This window comes from Scomber scombrus, chromosome 22 (assembly GCF_963691925.1).
Source record: "Scomber scombrus chromosome 22, fScoSco1.1, whole genome shotgun sequence".
NCBI lineage: Eukaryota > Metazoa > Chordata > Actinopteri > Scombriformes > Scombridae > Scomber > Scomber scombrus.
Window position 1 is genome coordinate 3,511,163 of NC_084991.1, and position 19,536 is coordinate 3,530,698.

Here is a 19,536-nt window from a genome sequence, read left to right on the forward strand (position 1 = left end):
GACAAGTGCGCTCATTATTTTGCTGTGTCATTTATTACTATAGAAAACAAATCTGGCTGTCAGTGTGTAGTTTCATACTCTTCACTGATAAATGAATGGTATGAAATTACAAAGTAAAAGTTTCACTTTTCACTCTTTCTTTCTTTCTCTCTATGTCTACTTACTTTTAAACATCAGCATCATTAAATCAATTAAACATTGCATGTGTGTGATGTGTTGGTTTATAAAGCAGTGCAACTATTTTTTTGGCTCTTATCATTATTTCTTATCATTTTCTACAATGATGCACATTTACAGGTTTATATTTTGAATCTGGAGAATATTTGCATGATTTACAGTTTAACCCTCCTGTTGTCCTCGAGTCAAGGGAGGGAGGGAGAAAGAAGGAAAGGAGGGAGGGAGGAAGGAAGGAAAGGAGGGAGGGAGGAAGGAAGGAAAGGAGGGAGGGAGGAAGGAAGGGAGGAAGGAAAGGCAGGAAGGACAAAGGAAAGAAGGAAGGAAGGAAGGAAGGAGGGAGGGAGGAAAGAAGGAAAAGAGGAAGGAAGGAAGGAAAGAAAGACAGAGGAAAGAAGGAAGGGGGGAATGAAGGAAATAAGGAGGGAGGAAGGAAGGACAGAAGGAAGGAAGAAAAGGGGATGGAGGGAGGAAAGAAGGGAGGAAAGAGAGGAGGGGAAAAAGAGAAGGAGGGAGTGAAGAAGGACAGACGGAAGGAAGGAAGGGAGGAAAGAAGGAACAGTCAAAACAGACGGGGTCAATTTGACCCGGGAGGACGACAGGAAGGTTAAAACAGAGCTATAATACAGTGTGCAGTGCAGTTATTGGTTATTTTGGTGCTTTCTGTTGATGTCACATCCCGCTTTGAATATACCCAATCAGCACCGAGTCAACCTCAAGCCTGACCCAGGAATTTTTTCGGTGCCGCACAGAGTACATACCCAGAGGCAGGGACTCGTTTTGCCCCTGTAAATGTTCCGGAAGATTGTCCTTCAGGGCCGGTTCCTGCTATGGAGACACGCAGCAACGGTCACAGCCCCGTAAAATTACCCCGAAGTTCCTGCAGTGGAAACGGACCTATGGAAATCAATTTGAATATTTCCTTGTAGTTGGGAAGTAAATCATACAGGGAAGCGGGGTCATTTGGGGCAATGAGAACAGGAAAACTGTGGTACACATTCACTAGTGAATGCAGAACTGTAATGTAAGCCCATATGGCAACAACAATGAGGAGCTAATGAGATCTTTGAGAAAGAAAAATAAATGAACACAGTGTCTCACATAGTTACAAATGAGCAGAAAACAACATGACGAAGCTTCAACCCTCAATTTCTTCAGAACAGTTTTGCAGAAAATGAGCAACCTTACTGTGATCATCCAAAACTAACAGCTACAGATGATATATGGTGTAAACGCTGGCTGTGTTATTCACCTACTCATACAATCACATGTACACATTTTATATTTCATATCAAAAGAGAAAAGGCTGTTATTGTGCAAGAAAGCACCTTGTTAAGTAGAAAGTCTTCTCATTGTGTTCCTCAGAGCGTCAGATGATAGCTCTGAGCTGTCGACCTTATTCTTTAGAGCGAGAGAATACAACTGCAGATGGAATCAGCAGTGAACTACTGACCTGCCTGCTGAAACGTGGCCTTCATGATGCTTTTCTTAAAGACAGTCTGGTGGCTTTCTGCTCAGATGGAGCCTCTGTTAATGGAAGGCACTCTAAACTGAAAAAGTAAGTTCCCAGGCCTTGTAGGTTGGCATTGTGTGAACCATAGATCGGAGTTGTCCGTATCAGATGCAGTCAAACACTACACACAGACCAACCACTTCACAGCTATTCTTGACAAACTCTACTGTCTGTATGATCGACAAAGAAAACCTAACCTGAAGTAGGTGTATGTTTGAGAGGGATTGGTTGAGTGTTAGGGATGAGGTGGGTGGCTTCATCTTTAAGAACAGTAAGTAACTGCAAGTTAAGATGTGAACCAAATCAAATGAAAGATTTATTTATGAAGAGCTAGCAGCAAAGTTGAGTTCACTTGCCTTTATTAAAAACCTCTGGCTGATGGTGGACGCACTTCAGGAGCTGAAATACTCGTCCGATTGTCGTAATCAGTCAATCTGATAAAAGGCAGCTACATGTTTCAATAGCATGAGCAGGAACCCAGGCAGTGATCCATTCTACAACACTGCACATAAGTTAAGGTGCTTTTAAAGGCATAGCACTGCAAGAATGGTCACAAGTGAAGAGGAATCACTCCTTACCTTGATTGCTTCCATGGCTGCAACATGCTGATTTTATATGTCATAAGTATTAAAATAAGTTTGACTATCCTAAAAGTATGTTTATAACCTGCTTGTGTATCTTACCACGTCCAATTTCTTTTTGAAGAATGTTTCCACTTTCACATATCACAGCTATTAACAGGATGAGAAATAATGGCAAAAACCATGAAAATAAGTTCCAAAATGTAATAATCCTCTAAGGTTTAAAGTGGATATGTTTTACTGTATAAGCTCAGTGAGGTGTGCTGTTTATATTTTGTCCTCTTCCCGCAGCAGTTGGTTAATCAAAGGAACAGGTCAAATTTCTTCATGCACCTGTTGTACATGGAGAGTGATTCTGTGAAAAGTCGATGCAAACCGGCCTGAAGCACAGCGCATCAGGCTGCTTACATTTCCTAACGTGTTCTGCTTCTCCCCCCCCCCCCACCAGATACTAGAGGACAACTGGATCATCTTGGACAATGAGAATTTCAACAAATTCATCGAACTGCTCGGCCTCATAGACGGACGGATGGAGTGCCCGGCTTTCCAGAGGAAGTACGAGGGTGAGGAAAGACGTGAGAACGACAGCCAGAACATCTTGACCAGCGGCGTCAGCAATCCCATCAGTTCTGCATGGCAGGGTTTTCAATGCTTAAATAGAGATTTCAAAAATCCCTTCCTACTCCCCACCAGGCTCCCGTCCCCCCTCCTCTCCATCTTGCCATGCATCCCAACTTCTACCCCACCCACAGCGATCAAACATAAGCCCCCCGCTTCCTGTAAAATGATGTCTTTCTTAGCACATGAGCCATTGGAGAAATCATCGTGGATTATAAATAGAGTAAGAGTGAGCCTCTTCGTCTCTCATTAGCAGAGGGGGGAAGCATGCAGATTCAGAATCACACTCATTTCTGCTTGTTTGGGCTAATTATGTGCTTTGGAAGCAGAAAACAGAGCAGCAGGGCATCACTCTAATTTGTATCCTCTAAAAAAAAGAAAAAAGAAAAAAAGAAACACAGTAGAAGGAATAACAAAAAAAAGAAAGAAGAATCATTAAACAAAGCCAGAACATAAAGTTAGTCATGTTTGCAAGGCATAAAAATGTCTTTCCTAGATTTAGAAGACAAGTGTGTTTGTAATTAATGTAACACCTAATGTAAATTAGGTCAGGCTGTTAAATGCCCAGTGTGCTTGCCACACATGAAGGGCATTCTGTGCAGTGTGGAGTACCACAAATAATCCACCAAACGGAACAGAAATTCCAATTTGTTTCATAATTCCCTCACAAAGTAGGAATTGGAGGGAAGCAGTTGGTTGTGTGGCTGATTAAATGGACAGGAAATGACTGTTTTTCTCTGTGATGTGTGCAGAGGCCACAGCTAGAGATGGACAGCAGGACTCTGAGGGTTCTGGTGAAAAGGAGGTTGTCACCCTGCTCACTTCTGCTGAGCAGTGCCTGGCCGCCATGAAGACCAGGATCAAGATCATCCACGAGGTGAGCAAGATGAGCCAAGATGTTCTCCAGCTCACAGACAGAAAAAGACTGAAAAGGATGATGTTTTTTTCCCCTTAGATTTATGATTAACAACTATTATGCTATTCATACAGTGCTCATTAAAAAAAAAACACTTTACAATTTTCCCCCTCATTCACACACACACACACACACACACACACACACACACACACACACACACCGAGATATATATATATATTAATTTTTTAACATATCTTTGATATTTCTGGGATTTACAGGACATGATGCTAAAGACAGAAAGCCTGTGTTGGGCATCTGTAATGTAATTTCATAATGACATCAGTATTACAGATGTGCATCACATCTACATTGTCTTTTTCAGGGTGCTTTATCATTCTCACACTGGTCCTGGTACTCTCACACATTTATCTGCAAACCTCTAATATACAGTTGTGGCTGGTGCACAGAGCCAACATGAAATTTAAAGCATTACAGTCTCCAGCTGCACTGACCTTAGCTGCTTCATGTTGATGATTGTTTCTTTGGCCTTTAGTACCTCCAAACCAAACACTTCCCCTATAAAAAAAACACCACTGCAGCAACCAGAGAGACACCTTACTTTTAAAGACAAGCAAATAAAATAAAACAACACATAGTCTGTACATGTACAGACATTCGCTTACTTTCCAACCCATTAGGGTTGGAACTCTCTGAAGGATCAAAGTGCTGGTACACATTAACAGATGTAAAGAGTGCACATGTGGCTGTAGAAGATGACAGAGACCAGATTTAACCCCTTTTTATTTTTGTAATTTGAAACAAAAAACCGATGTCTGGCTGGACTATAAGAAGTTGCCCATGTTGCTCTTCATCTGTTGCATTTCCCACAGAGTAGCTGTTCAAGCCTTGTTTGCAAACCCCACTGACCAATAGATGTGTGAGCTGTGGTAAAAACACACTCGCCATTACCACCAGTAACCACAAATGTCGCCAAATCAACCAGAACTGAAATCCTGAGGATTATGACTTTAATTTCTTGAGATGTGAAATAATGTTTTAAGATATAATAGCATATAATTGCAAACGACCACCACAGTACACACATCCTTTCAAGCAATGTCTCTCTGCATTAGGACAACCTGACAGCCTTCCGCCTGATGGACAGGAAGCGTAAAGGTGTGGTGGACTGCCATGATTTCAGAGTGTTGTACAACAGTCTGGGATTTTTCTGCCAGGAGGGAGAGTACCAGAGGCTGCTGGAACTGATTGGCCTGCAGCCTGGAGGCAACCTCAATTACACAGAGTTTGTCTGTGTTGTAGAAAATAAAGGCAAGCATGGGACACAAACTGCCACTATGTGAGTGTGATTTGATCATTACTGATATTTGGACATTTAGAGGAAAAGTGAGTCTTTAGCGTGCATACGTTTTTCTTTTCTGTCTCTCCTGACAGACAAGAGCAGCTCCATGATCTTCTGGCCTGTGAGGCACGCTACAAGTGGGCAGACATGTCTAAGGTCAGTATGAACTCACAGAGAGCGCTCATAGAAAGATCCTCTGAAAGAACAAACCTACCTCTACCTCTCTCTTTCTCATCAGATACTGTGTCACTGTGACACTGTTGGCCAGGGTTGGATCTATAAAAAGAGCTTGAGGGAGCTCCTCTATACCTATTCTCTGCCTTTAACATCCAACGAGTTTGAACAGCTTTGGTTGAGGTAAGAGCATCACAATCACAATATTACACATCATACAGTAGTGCTCATTTCAGCGCCTGTGACAGTTTTTAACTTCATCTCGACAGGTATGATCCAGAGGGGAAGGGGTCTGTGGCGGTTTGTGACTTCCTGGAAAGACTGGGGTTTAATCATGATGTGGGACATGGCCAGATACTGAAAGAGACTGTTGCCCAAAAGGATGCCAGCAGACCAGTTGTCTCTGATACTACCTCACCGGAATGTATCGAGTAAGAGAAAGAGAAGCATGGCATTGTGTTTCATTTAAGATGATTTAGCCCACATTATTAATGGAGGAAACAAGTTGTTTTTTAAAAATTGCCTGACAACAAAAACTAGGCTTTTGTAAAAAGGAACCTTGGCAGCTGAGCTCAGGTTATCAACTTCCAAGGTGAGGCAGATGGAGTGATCAGAACTAAGTAGCTGACCCTTCAGAGTCTCGGATCAGACACCCATGAGATTAGTTTTGTTAGTGTTAAGTTTAATGTTTGATGTGATCCAGGTATTGTCATCACGGCAATTGGTGAGTGATGGGTAGAAAGGAGGAGGCGGGGGAAGGTTTGGGGTCAAGGTACAGTCAGGTGTCATCAGCATAGAGGTGTAACAAAGTCCTGAACGGCAGATAATCTGAGCCAGAAGAAGCATGGAGATGATGAATAAAAGGACTCTGAGCAGGGTTAGGTATAGAACCCTCAATGGTAACTAATTACTTCCTGTCAGTAAGGTAAGGCCAGAACCAGGAAAGGGGGGGGGGGGGGTACCAGTAAGGCCTACGTACTTAGTCTTCAAAGTGGAGAAGTGTAAGCAAAGGTTTAGTTAATGCATCTGAAACACACAAGTTTTAATATGATGATAAAGTACGTACATGCAGCTATAACAGTTAATACTAACTTTAATTAACATTGATTTTCTTTTGCAGCCCATAAGACATAATGCTAAAAGAAACCCCACACACACACACACACACACACACACACACACACACACACACACACACACACACACACACACACACACACACACACACACACAGACACAGACACACACACACACACACACACAGACACACACAGTCTTGTTTCTGTACTGACTCAGGCAGAACATTTGCACTAAAAATTAAACAACACAGATTTAAAAAAAACAAACCATTATGTATTTTATGGAATGATGGATATTTACATATTTTAGTTTTCAGGCTTTGGTCTGAATCTCGGAGCGTCAATACATTTCAATTTTTCATATCCTGGTATATTACTCTCCTGAATGGGCTTCCTTTCCCCGGGGGGTTTGGATAAACAAACATTTAAGCCAGTGTAGAAACATTTTGCACATGCTGTGAGTATAATTGAGCCTTGATAGATATTGCAAATGCACCGAGCCTCATTAATTCACCCTAACACTCATGTGTAGCTACAGTATAGGTTTGGTGATTTATTGGTGTAAACAGACTTTAGGAAAGCAGAGAGAGACGCTTGAGTAGTGGAGAGGCCTTTTCAGAAAACTCAACAGGAATGTCTCACTGATAAAAGCAGTGGATGTTAAAAAAGGGAAGATAACCAGTTATATAAAATCTGTGTTGTGCTGTCCACAGACAGGTTTTACAGGATAACTACAAGGAGCTGAGTGATGCTCTGATTGGTCTAGAAAGAAGAGGAGATGGCACAGTGACGGTAGAGGAGCTGCTCAACCTCTTCCACTCCTGCAGGTGTTTCATCCAGAGAGAGCAGCTCATACATCACCTCCACAGGTCAAACACAGCTTTCACTTCCTCCATAGAGACACACTGTATGTATCTTATGAAAGATCTTGATAGTTGCTTCAGACTTCTTAAAAAATACTGTAACATTTTACTTCAAGCTGTCCCTCAGATTTAATAAATATGTGACTACTTATGTGCTAATAGTTTCCACTGTGTCTTTCAAACCAGAACATTTTAGATCTACTGTTTGTCACCCAAAATGTAAAAAAAAAAAGTTTAAGTAGAAGGAATAACGACATTGAGTCTAAAGTCATGCTATGCTATGCTATGCTATGCTATGCTATGCTATGCTATGCTATATACGGCTGAGGCTGATGGAATTGTTTTTCAGCTATTTGGTCTTAAAGCAAACTATTAGGTTTTGTAGTTTTTATTTATTTACATGTGAAAATAATAAAGTAAAATATATAGGCAACGAAACATATGAAAATAGAAATGATTGCAAACTGTAGAACTTTACTAGTCCTACCCCTTTTAAACACTTACAATCAAAACAAAGAAACAATTCAATTCAACACAAGAGAATAAAGAAACCGTAATAATTTGGACAGTTTAGTTAGGACATCACCAGTTATGACAGTATGGAGACCTTGAATATCCATAGCAATGTATGATTAATTATTAAGATATCACTCAAAACCAAAAATGTGAACTTCGAGGAGGCGCTGGAGAAAAGTTCAGGGATTCATCCTCTGGGATTTATTCATTTCTGTTCAACATTCCATAACAGCCTCACTGTTAGCATGGCTTAAAGCTGAGCAGCATGAAACCGACCTGTCTGTTACCCCTCTTCTTTCTTTTCCCTTTTAGGTTCAAGGTTTCCATGACTGATAACAACAGGAGGATTTCTTACATGGACTTACTGTCTGTGTTTAACCATAAAGCAGAGAAGAAGAATGAGCCTTCTCCTTCTACCCCTGAAGCTAACGGACAGATGGAGTCTCTGAACGGCCTCAGTCCAGACACGGCTCTGGTGAAGATGCAGGAACTGGTCACTGCCTCAGCACCTAACCTGTTTAAGGTGAAGCTTCACACCCACATGCTGCATTCCCCTTTGACATCAGTCCGTCTTTGAAACTCTGTAGGCTTCAATGCATCTCCCACACACACACACACACACATACACACACACACAGCAGTGAAGAAGACTTTGTTTTCAGCAGTGTGTACTACACATTTCTTCGGGGCAAGTTCCAAGTATCTTCATACACCATCAGTTTTACTATTCATTTATTACATTCTAAAAGACATCACTACACATTCTAAAAAAGTGTATGTTAGACTTTATTTACACAGAAAACTGACTTTGTAACAAATTGCAAATTGTGCTGTTCCTAATGTCAAGTGATAGTTTTGTGCACCACCTGATTGTGTTGGTGGTGCTTTAACTCTCAATATATTTACTTCAAGTGCAATGATGTGAGAAACACGAGCAGTCAGATGATCAGAAGCCAATAGATTAGCCAGATCTAAATAATCCCTCATTGTATAAAAAGAAAACTGTGTATTACAGCTTGTGTGTGTGTGTCAGAGATCATCTTCCTGTGTCTTCTCCTCTCCTGCAGGCCTTCTCTGCCTTCGATCAGAGCAGCACAGGGACGGTCAGAGCTCTGGACTTTCGTCAGGTCCTGGAGAATTTTTGTGCCCGCCTGTCAGACAAACAGTTCAGACACATGCTGACCAGACTGGAGTTAAACAGTGAGAGCTGCACCGTTAACTGGAAGGACTTCCTCAGCAAGTTTCAGTCACAGAGCCCCGTGGTAAGAGAGGCAGACACCACAGATTAAAGTTGAGATCTACACTTATTCACTCTGTCAGTTAAAAATGATGTATTTCTTACATTTATTGCACAAAACACATAACATGGGGAGGATCTGAGTGTTAGATAAGACAGCAGAGTCAACATAATACAGTATACAGTAGACACTATACACATATAAACATACTCATATTCATATATATACACACACCATACCCACTGCTACGTATACAGCATGCTTCTTTGTATACTACATCTTTGCTTTTACGTGGGCACATAAGTCTAAACAATAAAAAACATAGATACCTTTTTATTGTACATTTTTTAAAGTATAACAAGGAAGAAAAGAGGGAATTTGGGGAAATATCAGCCAATGGAAGGGTGTGTTGGTGTGTGTGTTTGATTGAGCACCATCATTCAAAACAAAAAGTGTCAAATATAAATTCATACCTTTTTTAGTGTGTGGTTTTAAAGTGCATGTTTGTATGCTTTGGCAGGTTAATAGCAGTTAGATTTAAAGCACCCAGCTCTAGTTAAAGCTCAGGTTAGATTCATGTTGATTTTGTCAAATAAATTATTTCCCAAAATGTGGAGCCACTCTTCTAATTCTATGTCATCCTTACCTGCATGTAACATAGAAGACGTGTTTGTGTGTGTGTTGTATTTGTTTCTGCTGTAGATGTCAGAGAGGTGTCTGAGCAGGACCAGGGAAAGGCCTAAAACCACATCTGTAGTCCAGAGCGACACCTCTGGAGTCACTGTGGTTCTCCAGCAGATCCAGGAAGTCGTCTCAGGCCACTTGTATGAACTCACCAAAGATGTGCTGGATTTGGACTCCTCCAACAGCACCACCATCACTAAAGAGCACTTCAGACAGCTTTGTACCCGCCACTGCCCGACACTCACAAATGATCAGGTGAAGCCAGAAAAATGTTTTTATTCTTATTTCTGCTGATATTTCACAACTTTGTAATCCAGAGAATCCCAAGTGGAGACATTGAAGACAACAAGCACATTTCCAACATCTCTGCTTGTGCTTTCAAGCTGAAACAACACACACTGGCATCAGTCCATGCTTACAAATGAGAAGATGAATCTACATTTTTGCTACATTTGCCAGTTCGGTTCTTTTTTTAGTCTGATATGTTTTCTTTAATTATTCTAATCAAAATCTAATTTATCTTTGCTGATAATTACTGACTGCGTGAGAGAGTAGTCGTCTGGAAAGCCAATTTACGTGTTGTGTGCAACTTGCTTTGGGGGTATCAGTCCCCCCCTCAGTGAGGATGATTATTTGCATGTGTGCTTTTTTTTTCTTTTTTTGCTTAGTTTGAGTGTGTGTGGAGTCAGATGGCCGTGAAGGAGCAGGGGAAGCTGCAGTTCAGAGAGTTTCTGAAGCGTTTTGGTGCACTGGGCAGGACCGCCCACACGGAAGCACAAAGTCCCATCAACAGCGTCCCGCCTCCTTCCCCCGAGCCCCCAGAAACAGCCTCAACACAATATCATTACCCAAACACTGCAGGTGCCACTCTGCATCGCTCTAAGGTACAGCTCATTATATAAATACTGTAGATTAAAAACACTAGTGAAATTTTATATAAAACTTCCAAATATCTCAGCAATGAATCAACTGAGTTTAATTTGAGCTGCTGACAAAACATGATTTAATTCATGTTTAGCTGAATGCTGCAGTTTAAACTAGCAGCTTCACTCAGTTTGCACCACAACAAGTCTGGAAAAGATATACCATTGAAATGTACTGAGCCTGTGTCCAACCAATCAGAACTCTGCAGTATGTGACTGATACAAATAAGAACGTGATTCTCCAGCTTTCAGACATGTCTTGCACTCAAGTACATTTTTGAGGTTTTTTATCAATCAAGAAAATCTTTATTAATATAACGCCAAATCACAACAAAAGTCATCTCAAGGCACTTTACACATAGAAAAGATCTAGACTGTACTCTTTAATTTAATTTAAAGAGACTCAACATTCCTCCATGAGTAGCACTTGGTGACAGTGGCAAGGAAAAACTAACCTATAGGAAGAAACGTCAGGGAGAACCAGGCTCTTATGCCTCTTCATACTTCCACTCCTCTACATTCCAGAAGGAAATATTGTACTTTTTACTCCAATACATTTATTTCAAAGCTATAGTTACTAATTAGCTTTCAGATCAACAAAGTACTGTAGGGATGAAATTTCATTTTTTAGGGGGCCACTGGTGCCACATTTAACATTTAAACAGTGAAACAGATTTTACATGTTAAACAGGTAATGTGTTCTTATACTGTTAGTCAAAATGTTGTAAGATAATTAAACATGAAAAATTCCAGGAGTGATGAACAGTTTACAGCTTCTGTACATCTGTACTGTACATATAACAATGAGTGAATCCCTTTGCATAATGAGTACTTTACATATATTTTACAGCCAATGCTTATGTAAGATTTCTAATGCTGTGGTGTAGCTACATTTACTCAAGTAAAAGATCTCAATAAGTCTTCCACCACTGCAGATGAACTCAGTGCAGCACAAAATGAATGTGTCCATGCAAGTTGAAAATGTTTCAACTTGGTTGGAAAGATGTGCGCTCACCTCAAGGTTTAAATCTCCAAATCATGAATGCACACAGACACAGAGGCAAATACTATTCTACACACAGTCTGTGTTTATGTACATGTACAGTTATTTTATCATATGTGTAACCTACTGGACTATTTCTCACCTCAGGTTTGTTTAGCAGCTGATTAGTTTAGGAGATATTTGACATTCATTGAACAGCCAGCATATATTCTGTTACCTACAATTCAAGAGCAACGACCAGTTACAATCCCGTGAGGTGTGAGGTTTAACTCAAATTATACAAATGATTGATGCAACACAGGATTTATGAACGTGCAGATGTATACATGGAACCATGAGTGCATCCACTGTCTATTTTGTAGCAAATCTTTATTGTCCATCATAGGAAAGACAGACAGAGCACAGCAGACTCACTGTCACTGAAACAGATTCATATAGATATCACAGATTAAAGAGAAGAACACACAATAACAGTAAAACAATAAGACACGCTCATTAAAACAGGTCAGACTGACTGTTTGTAGAAGTGTCAGCCTGTTTGAAGGATGATGTCATGAGCTGACATGTTTAATCTTGTCTGAAGAACTCATTTAAAATTCTGGGCTGATGTTTTGAGGCTGCAGATATAACACAAAGCACATTTTCAGCTTAGAACCCGAGTTAATAAGGAGTGTGGTGGCCAATATATGTAAATCATAAACTGCACTCCAGGGTTAGAATCAGCTGCTTTCTCTACACTGCCCTTTAACAACCTGAGATCACACGTTTCTTTATAGTAGCTGTGCTGCTCTCTCCTGACCCTCCTCGTTTCTCTCCCAGTCTGCCTCCCAGTGTAGCTCCCAGCATCGTCCCTCAGCGGGGAGGCCTGGAACAGGAAGCCTGCCGGGCATCACAGAGAGGAGGCTGCGTGGGGCGGTGCAGCGCTGCTGGAAGGACATCCACAAGAACTGCAGCCAGAAAGATCCTCAGCAAGAGGGACACATCAGTGCTGTGTCCTTCCTGGGTGAGCTGCTAACTCAACACACTGAGCTGTTCCTTCTTCTTCATCATGTAGACCACATGCTAACAGCTCTGACTCTGTGTGTGTGTGTGTGTGTGTATGTATGTGTGCGTTGCAGAGATCCTCCAGTCTCTCAATATAAATGTGAGTCAGGTGCAGTTTGAGCGTCTGGCTGTGAAGTTGAACATCATGAATGCAGGTGCTGTTTCATATCACAACTTCCTTCGTCACTTCCTCCTCAACCTCAGACCAGCAGAGACCAGGAGGACGTTTGATCGTTGTAAACTTCCTCTTCCTGTTACACCGGTAAAAATGAACTGTTCTACAATTCAGTGTGTGTATTAAACTAGCTCTCACAGGCAATGAGTCAAATCCATGTGCCAGCAGACATATTTATAATAAAGATTTGTGATTCAAGTCAAACCTGAATCCTTTCAAAAACACTTTGAACTCAACTTGACTTTAACACCAATGACTTCACTTGAACTCCTCTTTAGACCTAGAATGACATCATATCCTCACAAAGCCCAAAGATAAAAAATGATGTTATTTTTTTTCAATAACAGTTCAACTTTGACTCATTCAACAGCCTGTAATGTGAAAGGGAAAGATGCATTAGGCAGTCATTAGCTTTTTATTAATGACTTATTAACATTCACAACTCCTGGCTTCCATTGTTTAATCAGTTGTTGACTTGATGATTTATCAAAAGTGAGAAACTCTTGACAGCCAGAGACATTTTTCACAATCTGTTGATCTTATAAATGGATCATAACTGATTTATAAAGTATTACAGCTTCACGTTCCATGAGAGCTCACTGACCCATGACCGTCCTGAGTTCTGCTTCTGTTTCCTGTCCTCCGCTCACTTTGGAGCCAAGTTCTGGGAGCTAAATTTCGGCACACCCTTCAGGTCGTGGTACTAAATCAGGCTCCAGGTACTGGTGGGGGGGGGGGCTTGCAAGACAGAATCCACCCTACTCTACAAGTTCTCAAAGGATCATGTTATGGAAAACTCCAGGTTAAACTGAGCTATTACTGAACAATGAATATTAACTAACCATTAAGCCATTAGTTACAACATATAAGCCCTTTGTAAAGAGTGACTCATTATGAAGTGCTACCAAATAACAGTAAATTAGCACACATGTTGGTGTTAACCATTATAGCTTTGCTCATATATCCAGTCAGTAAACACTCACTATCACAGCTCCTCTGTTTAACGTCTGATCTATTGGACTTTTATTGGCTGCAAGTTTGAGTTTACAGTAAAGTGTTTTTGGGGGTGGGGGGGGTCTGGAGTGTGAGGGGGCGGGAATGTAATGGGCGACGGCAGGTTGCCAGATTGTGTAAACTCAGCAGGGACCTCCCACCCTCAGGCTCTCCACTATTCGCCTCCCATGACAGGAAAATTTGGGCGAGCGTGGCGGTTCGCGGCGCTGTGTTGGCATGGTGAGGTGTATACGAAGCTTTAAACAATGACACGCGGGTGGGCACGTTCTTAAAGGACCCCCCCCGCTGAGCGACGAAGCCAAGCCCCAAGCTTCAGTAGAGCGTGTGGGTGAGGGCCTAATCTGGCAACCTGCGAGCTGCAACCTTCCAAAGTTACTTTGGAATCACAAAGACGCGCATTGTTTCAACTGAACCCACCATCTGTGGAAAATTGCAGAGACCCCCCCCCTGCATCTTATCTGACTCGATGGTGTGTCTGTACACGAGTTTACAGGCTAAACGTCTGATAACAGAACAAAAAGCACTTTGTTCCGAGTCTCAACTTGTTCTGAAGTGAATTATTAGACAATGTGGAGGCTCTCACCTCTGTGTGTTCATGCTTCACTGTTTGTGTTTCCTCTGGTCCACCTGGATCCCGCATGGTCCGGTTCAGATGATCCATGGCGTCCTGAGTAAGGACTGCGTGGAGGTCATGCTGAGGATCTACGAGGCGGTTCGCTCGTCCTGGACTTCCATCAGACGCAGCTTCCTGACGTCCGACCGCACCCGCACAGGAAACGTCTCCGTGCAGGACTTCAGGAAGGTGAGTCCACAGCTGCAACACTCCACCCTGCAGAGCTCCACCTGCTCTGCTGGGTGTGAGCGACGTCAAACACTCCAAGATAAACTGGAGCTTCATGAATTATTGATAGAACGGTTTGAGCTCCACTTTTGTCTCTCCTATCAAAACGTCTGGAGGGAGAATGATGGAGGGTGACTGGAAATCCATAAATCTGCAGTGTGCAAGCTTGCAAAGATACACACACACACACACACCTGTTCACTTGACAGCCAATCAGTAATTTTAATTGTTCAATTATGCTCAAGGTTGAAACAAGACCACACTGACATTTTGGCCCAGGAGAACAGCAGCTGACACTCGTGTTTCATTGTCCCTGCCATTTATCTCATGTACAATTTAGTGAAGACAAGGCTTCCTGAGCTAATCGATAGAAACAATTAGCAATCTGGTTAAGGATGACATCTCCTAAACCCCCCCACATAATACATGAGGACACACACACACACACACACACTCAGAAGCCAACTTTTCCTGTTGTTGCCCTGCAGGTGCTGCTCCAGTTCAGTGTGAGTCTGTCAGAAGAGGAGTTCTTCCACCTCAGCTCTTATTACGATGCTAACACTGCAGGGGAAATCTGCTACAATCACTTCCTGTGGGCCTTCCTGCACTGACCTTCTACATCAGCTGGCTGACCAACCTGGAAAAGCAGGGCCCAGATCCTCAGGAGCTTCAGAGAACCCAGGTTTACTATGTGACTACTACTAATGTGGTAATCTGATTATTAACTGCAGATTACACATTAAACATTCATGACTAAGTAAGCAAGTTAACTCTTCCATACTGTTCATATTCTGACTCATAATTAGTCTCTACACCAATTCACATTCATAAATTCCACATTAGTTATGAATAAATGAATTAGATGAATCCTTAATGAAGCTGTCAGAGAGCAAACAGTGTTTATTTATGGGAAAACAATCACTATATTATGGTCCAGGGGAACATCAAACAAAGGGTCAAATTTGGACATTTGCATATACAAAATGTGTATCAGCTACACAAAAATAAAAATGGGTTAGGGTGTTGTTTTTGTTTAAAAAAAAAAAAAAAAAAGTTTTCAAATGTAAAAATGTGTCAAATTTGACCCTGAACAGTATGTAAGGGTTAAATGGAAAAATAAAAACACTGAAAGAGCCAGTGATCCAGTGATAGTGTGTTCATGTATGATCCTGTTACTGAAAACCACTAAATGTTTCAGAGCCTTAAAGCTTGTTGTAGAAAGAAATACTTTCATCAGTAAATAATATGGTGCATATTCCTAAAGTCTCCTTCCATTCAAAACTGTTTTTTTTCTTGTTTCTACTGTTGAATGTTTGAACTTCTTTGTATACAATGATGCGCAGAAAATCTGGCCTATGAACATCTTTAAATCCATTTAGACAGGATTAAATGATCCCACATTTATGAAGGGATAAGTCAGTTTTGCTCTGGAACTGGCTGCAAGAGTTAATAATTCCAAATGTGATCTGTGATATGACAAATAGATCCATCAAAGGAAGTGAACAGAGAAACATGGAAAAATAAAGATTAACAAGCAGAGATTGATAAATGATTGTTCCCTCCGTATTATTCCAGCCTCTAACTGCTGCCTGGCTATTTGACACTGATTTGTGTTCCAAAGCCAGTCAAATAAAGTGTCTTCTTAATGAACGCAGACGCCCAGAAGCACGGAGGCATCTTTTTGTTCAGATGGGAGGTGTGAAGTGAGATAGATGACAGAGAGATAGAGAGGATGCCTGTCATTCACTGGAAAGGAATTGCCACCACAGAAAGATATAGAGAGAGAGAGAGAGAGAGAGAGAGAGAGAGAGAGAGAAAGAGAGAGAGAGCTTGGAATCATTATCTGAGGAGGCTAAGAGAACGACTAGCAGATGGAAATGAAAAAGAAACGATCAGAAGTGAGAGAAAGAGCTCAGTATTGTGGTTTGGAGAAGCAGAAGGAGGGAGAGAGAGAGAGAGAGAGAGAGAGAGAGCGAGCTGCAGGAAGACAAGAGTATATGAAAGCTAGTTGTATTAATGGCAAAGTAAAAAAAAGCAGCCTGCGAATAAATTACCCGCTCTCCCCCGGGATTACTAATGTAATTATTTGAACGAGGGTTCTCATTAGAATGTGCAGAGGTGTGGAAGACCTGCGGAACAAAATGGGAGACAGAGACGGAGCGGAGAGGGTTTAGCTACTGGAAATTAACTCTGTGCTCTGGGCTCTATAATTGATACGAGACACAGATACCTTTGATCGGAACAAAAGAGAAGAACCAGGACGGAGGGGAGAAAAAAAAAGTTTCCTCATCGCCTCTAATTTTTTCTCTTTTTTTCTAGAAATAAAGGAGAGGACAGACAAAAGAGAAGAGCGATGATGGGAATAAGGAAACATGATCCACCTGTCACAGATAAGCTTTTTATTCAATTGGTGAATAATCTCTTACGGGGTTTTTAAGAAAGAGGTACTTTACATGTTAGAGTTGTCTCCAGGGGCAACACACGCACATTGCTTTGCAGCTGTTGAGGTTTTTTTATTTTCTGTTTTTACAGTTTAAAAAAAAAAAAAAGTCCCCAACAACAATGGCAAAATACGATACCATATGAACACTTTTATTTCAAAATGCTATACATCCATTTAAAAAAAAACAAAAAAAAAAGAGCTGAAGTGAATCAAAAATAGATGATCCAGACAGATAAAGTTACTCAGTATTCTTTTAAAAAGTACCAACAGTCTGCTTTCATCTTTCAGCTGTCAATCATTCTGCCTCCCTTTTTCTACATTTTCTTTTAAATGGTTAATATCTCATTTTGGAACAAAACTCTTCATATACAGATTGTCTGAGTTAGAAGTCATTAACTCCTTTTTAAGCATGCCTCAAGAAAGAAATCAAGAAATAGTACAGCACTTTTTTTTTTTTTTTTAAGTCTTGGAAAGAAACAGGAAACACATAAAACAGCTACTGAAGCAGAAGAGCATCAAAGTGAGAGACGTCTAAATGAGGACTGGAACTGGAGAGTCACACTAAACACGCTGCTTTTCATCAAACTTAACAGATGAAAGTTCCTCCCATCTTTTTTTTTTTGGTTTTAATAGTTCCCTTTATTTCCTTTCTCTGAACTTTTTTTTTCCTTCGGAGATGCTAATTAAGTTTGTTTCAAATGCAGAGGCTGAGAACTCCCTTTACTTAAAGTATTAAATACACTCATACAGCCACACGCGTCCTACATTGTGCTAGTATGGAGCTTTCATTGGCTACCTCCACCTCCTGTTTAAATCATTAGGATATATTGTGGCAGCATTTTAACAGAGAAACTGTAAATTCTCAAACACCTTCTAGTGGCTCAAAGAGTACAATCCAGTCCTCTTTTTTAGGCATACTTTTAATATGAAACATTAGCAGGAAATAATGAGATTAATTGACAGTTTATCAGCCATCAAAAATATCAAAATAAATGAGAGAATTTGGTTAAGTAAACTAATTTGGTGCAGTGGAGTATGACTATTTGTTTTAAACCTGTTTTATATTGAATGACTTTATTTGTGCTAGCCACATAAGTAACATTTGAATACTTTTATTTTGAATGCCACCACAGTTCTGAGTTACAGCAGACAGCTGCACTCAGTCAGGTTTTTGTGGGTTGTTTATTTTCCTCGTTTGCCAAAAGAAAATCTTAATCTAAAGATGAATTACCTGCTTTGCATATCTAAAAAAAAAAAAAAAAAATGTTGTCTGGGTTTTACTGATGCTTCCATCTGGCTACCTGCTGAGAGCTGTGCCAACTAGACTTACATTACAGCCACTCTGTGGAACTGCACTGAGTCAGTTTAACAAACTAGATCTCATAGAATCACTGTTAGCAGCACAGATAAGCACAGTTACAGGAGGGCTGCATATGTGCCAAGTTTTGAAGACAATAGGAAAAATAACTGATTGTTGAAAAGTGAGTTTACGAGTTAATTTACTTCATTTTTATCACTATGATTGCATGACTGATTATTTTAACCCAAGAATCCAGGCTGTAGTTTAGACAGTTGAATTGAAATTCCTGAACTAAAGTTAAACTAAAACTTTAAACTATGGTTTAGAAGGTTGAGTCCACCCACTGTTAATATAGGATTAATACTCTAAGCTTGATTGTCACACCAGATGCAACAATAAACTTGCTTTTATAGTAGTTCTGTTTATCGTTGCATAGTTTAGGTAGATGCCCCTCTTGTTTAGTTTTAATCTTAGACTGTGGTTTTGAAGTATTCCTTTATTTTCCTCCTCAACTCAACAAATGTACAAATTAAGCATCAAATATGTGTATTGTCAAATTGGTGAATTTCTCTATTTTCAGTTTATCAATATTATAAAATAGACTTTCAGGGATAGAAGCATAAAGTCTTGGAGTTATTCCCATCGCTGTTCCTGATGTTTTATTTGATTGTGTTTCTATAAGCTGTGCTGCCTGTTGTCTATTCTCTACACTTAACCTTGATTCTAAACTTAATCCTAACTCTAAACCTGCCTGATGAAGAAGTAAATATGTTCAGTTTCAGTGCCTTAAACTCAGATTGTAGCTTTAGTCTAATGTGCAGCTCAGACGTGACTCTCAGTGAGCAGCTCTGCTTCTCTTTTCCTCCTCAGCCTGTTAGGAAACATTAAGACATCAGAACACACACACACTGCATGCTGATGTGCTGAAGAAGCTGGAGTCACTGCAGCCTCTAGGGAACGTTCATACATAATGTCTGAGAGCAGGGAGATCAAAGTGTGACGTGGTCTTGTTATGCTCGGTACATTCAGACTCTCGCTGGTAACGGCCTTCTTCACAAAATAGAACAAAGAAACAAAAATTAAATCTCTCTTTTTTTTTTCTTTTTAAACACAGACATGAAAGAGTTAATAATC

General features: G+C 40.6%; 1 protein-coding gene across 1 annotated transcript in view; it reads left to right on the forward strand.

Annotated features, from left to right (window-relative positions):
• The window catches only part of LOC134004802 (EF-hand calcium-binding domain-containing protein 6-like), a 31,219-nt gene extending 15,949 nt beyond the window's left edge, over window positions 1-15,270 (forward strand). Inside the window, exons 19-33 of the mRNA XM_062444197.1 lie at window positions 2,717-2,831; window positions 3,639-3,763; window positions 4,879-5,102; window positions 5,198-5,261; window positions 5,344-5,462; window positions 5,549-5,710; window positions 7,072-7,227; window positions 8,050-8,260; window positions 8,805-8,999; window positions 9,678-9,914; window positions 10,328-10,543; window positions 12,405-12,588; window positions 12,704-12,891; window positions 14,471-14,620; window positions 15,148-15,270. Of these exons, the coding sequence (XP_062300181.1) occupies window positions 2,717-2,831; window positions 3,639-3,763; window positions 4,879-5,102; window positions 5,198-5,261; window positions 5,344-5,462; window positions 5,549-5,710; window positions 7,072-7,227; window positions 8,050-8,260; window positions 8,805-8,999; window positions 9,678-9,914; window positions 10,328-10,543; window positions 12,405-12,588; window positions 12,704-12,891; window positions 14,471-14,620; window positions 15,148-15,270 (2,469 nt within the window). The remainder of the gene's footprint in view (window positions 1-2,716; window positions 2,832-3,638; window positions 3,764-4,878; window positions 5,103-5,197; window positions 5,262-5,343; window positions 5,463-5,548; window positions 5,711-7,071; window positions 7,228-8,049; window positions 8,261-8,804; window positions 9,000-9,677; window positions 9,915-10,327; window positions 10,544-12,404; window positions 12,589-12,703; window positions 12,892-14,470; window positions 14,621-15,147) is intronic.
• The last annotated feature ends 4,266 nt before the right edge of the window (window positions 15,271-19,536 follow it).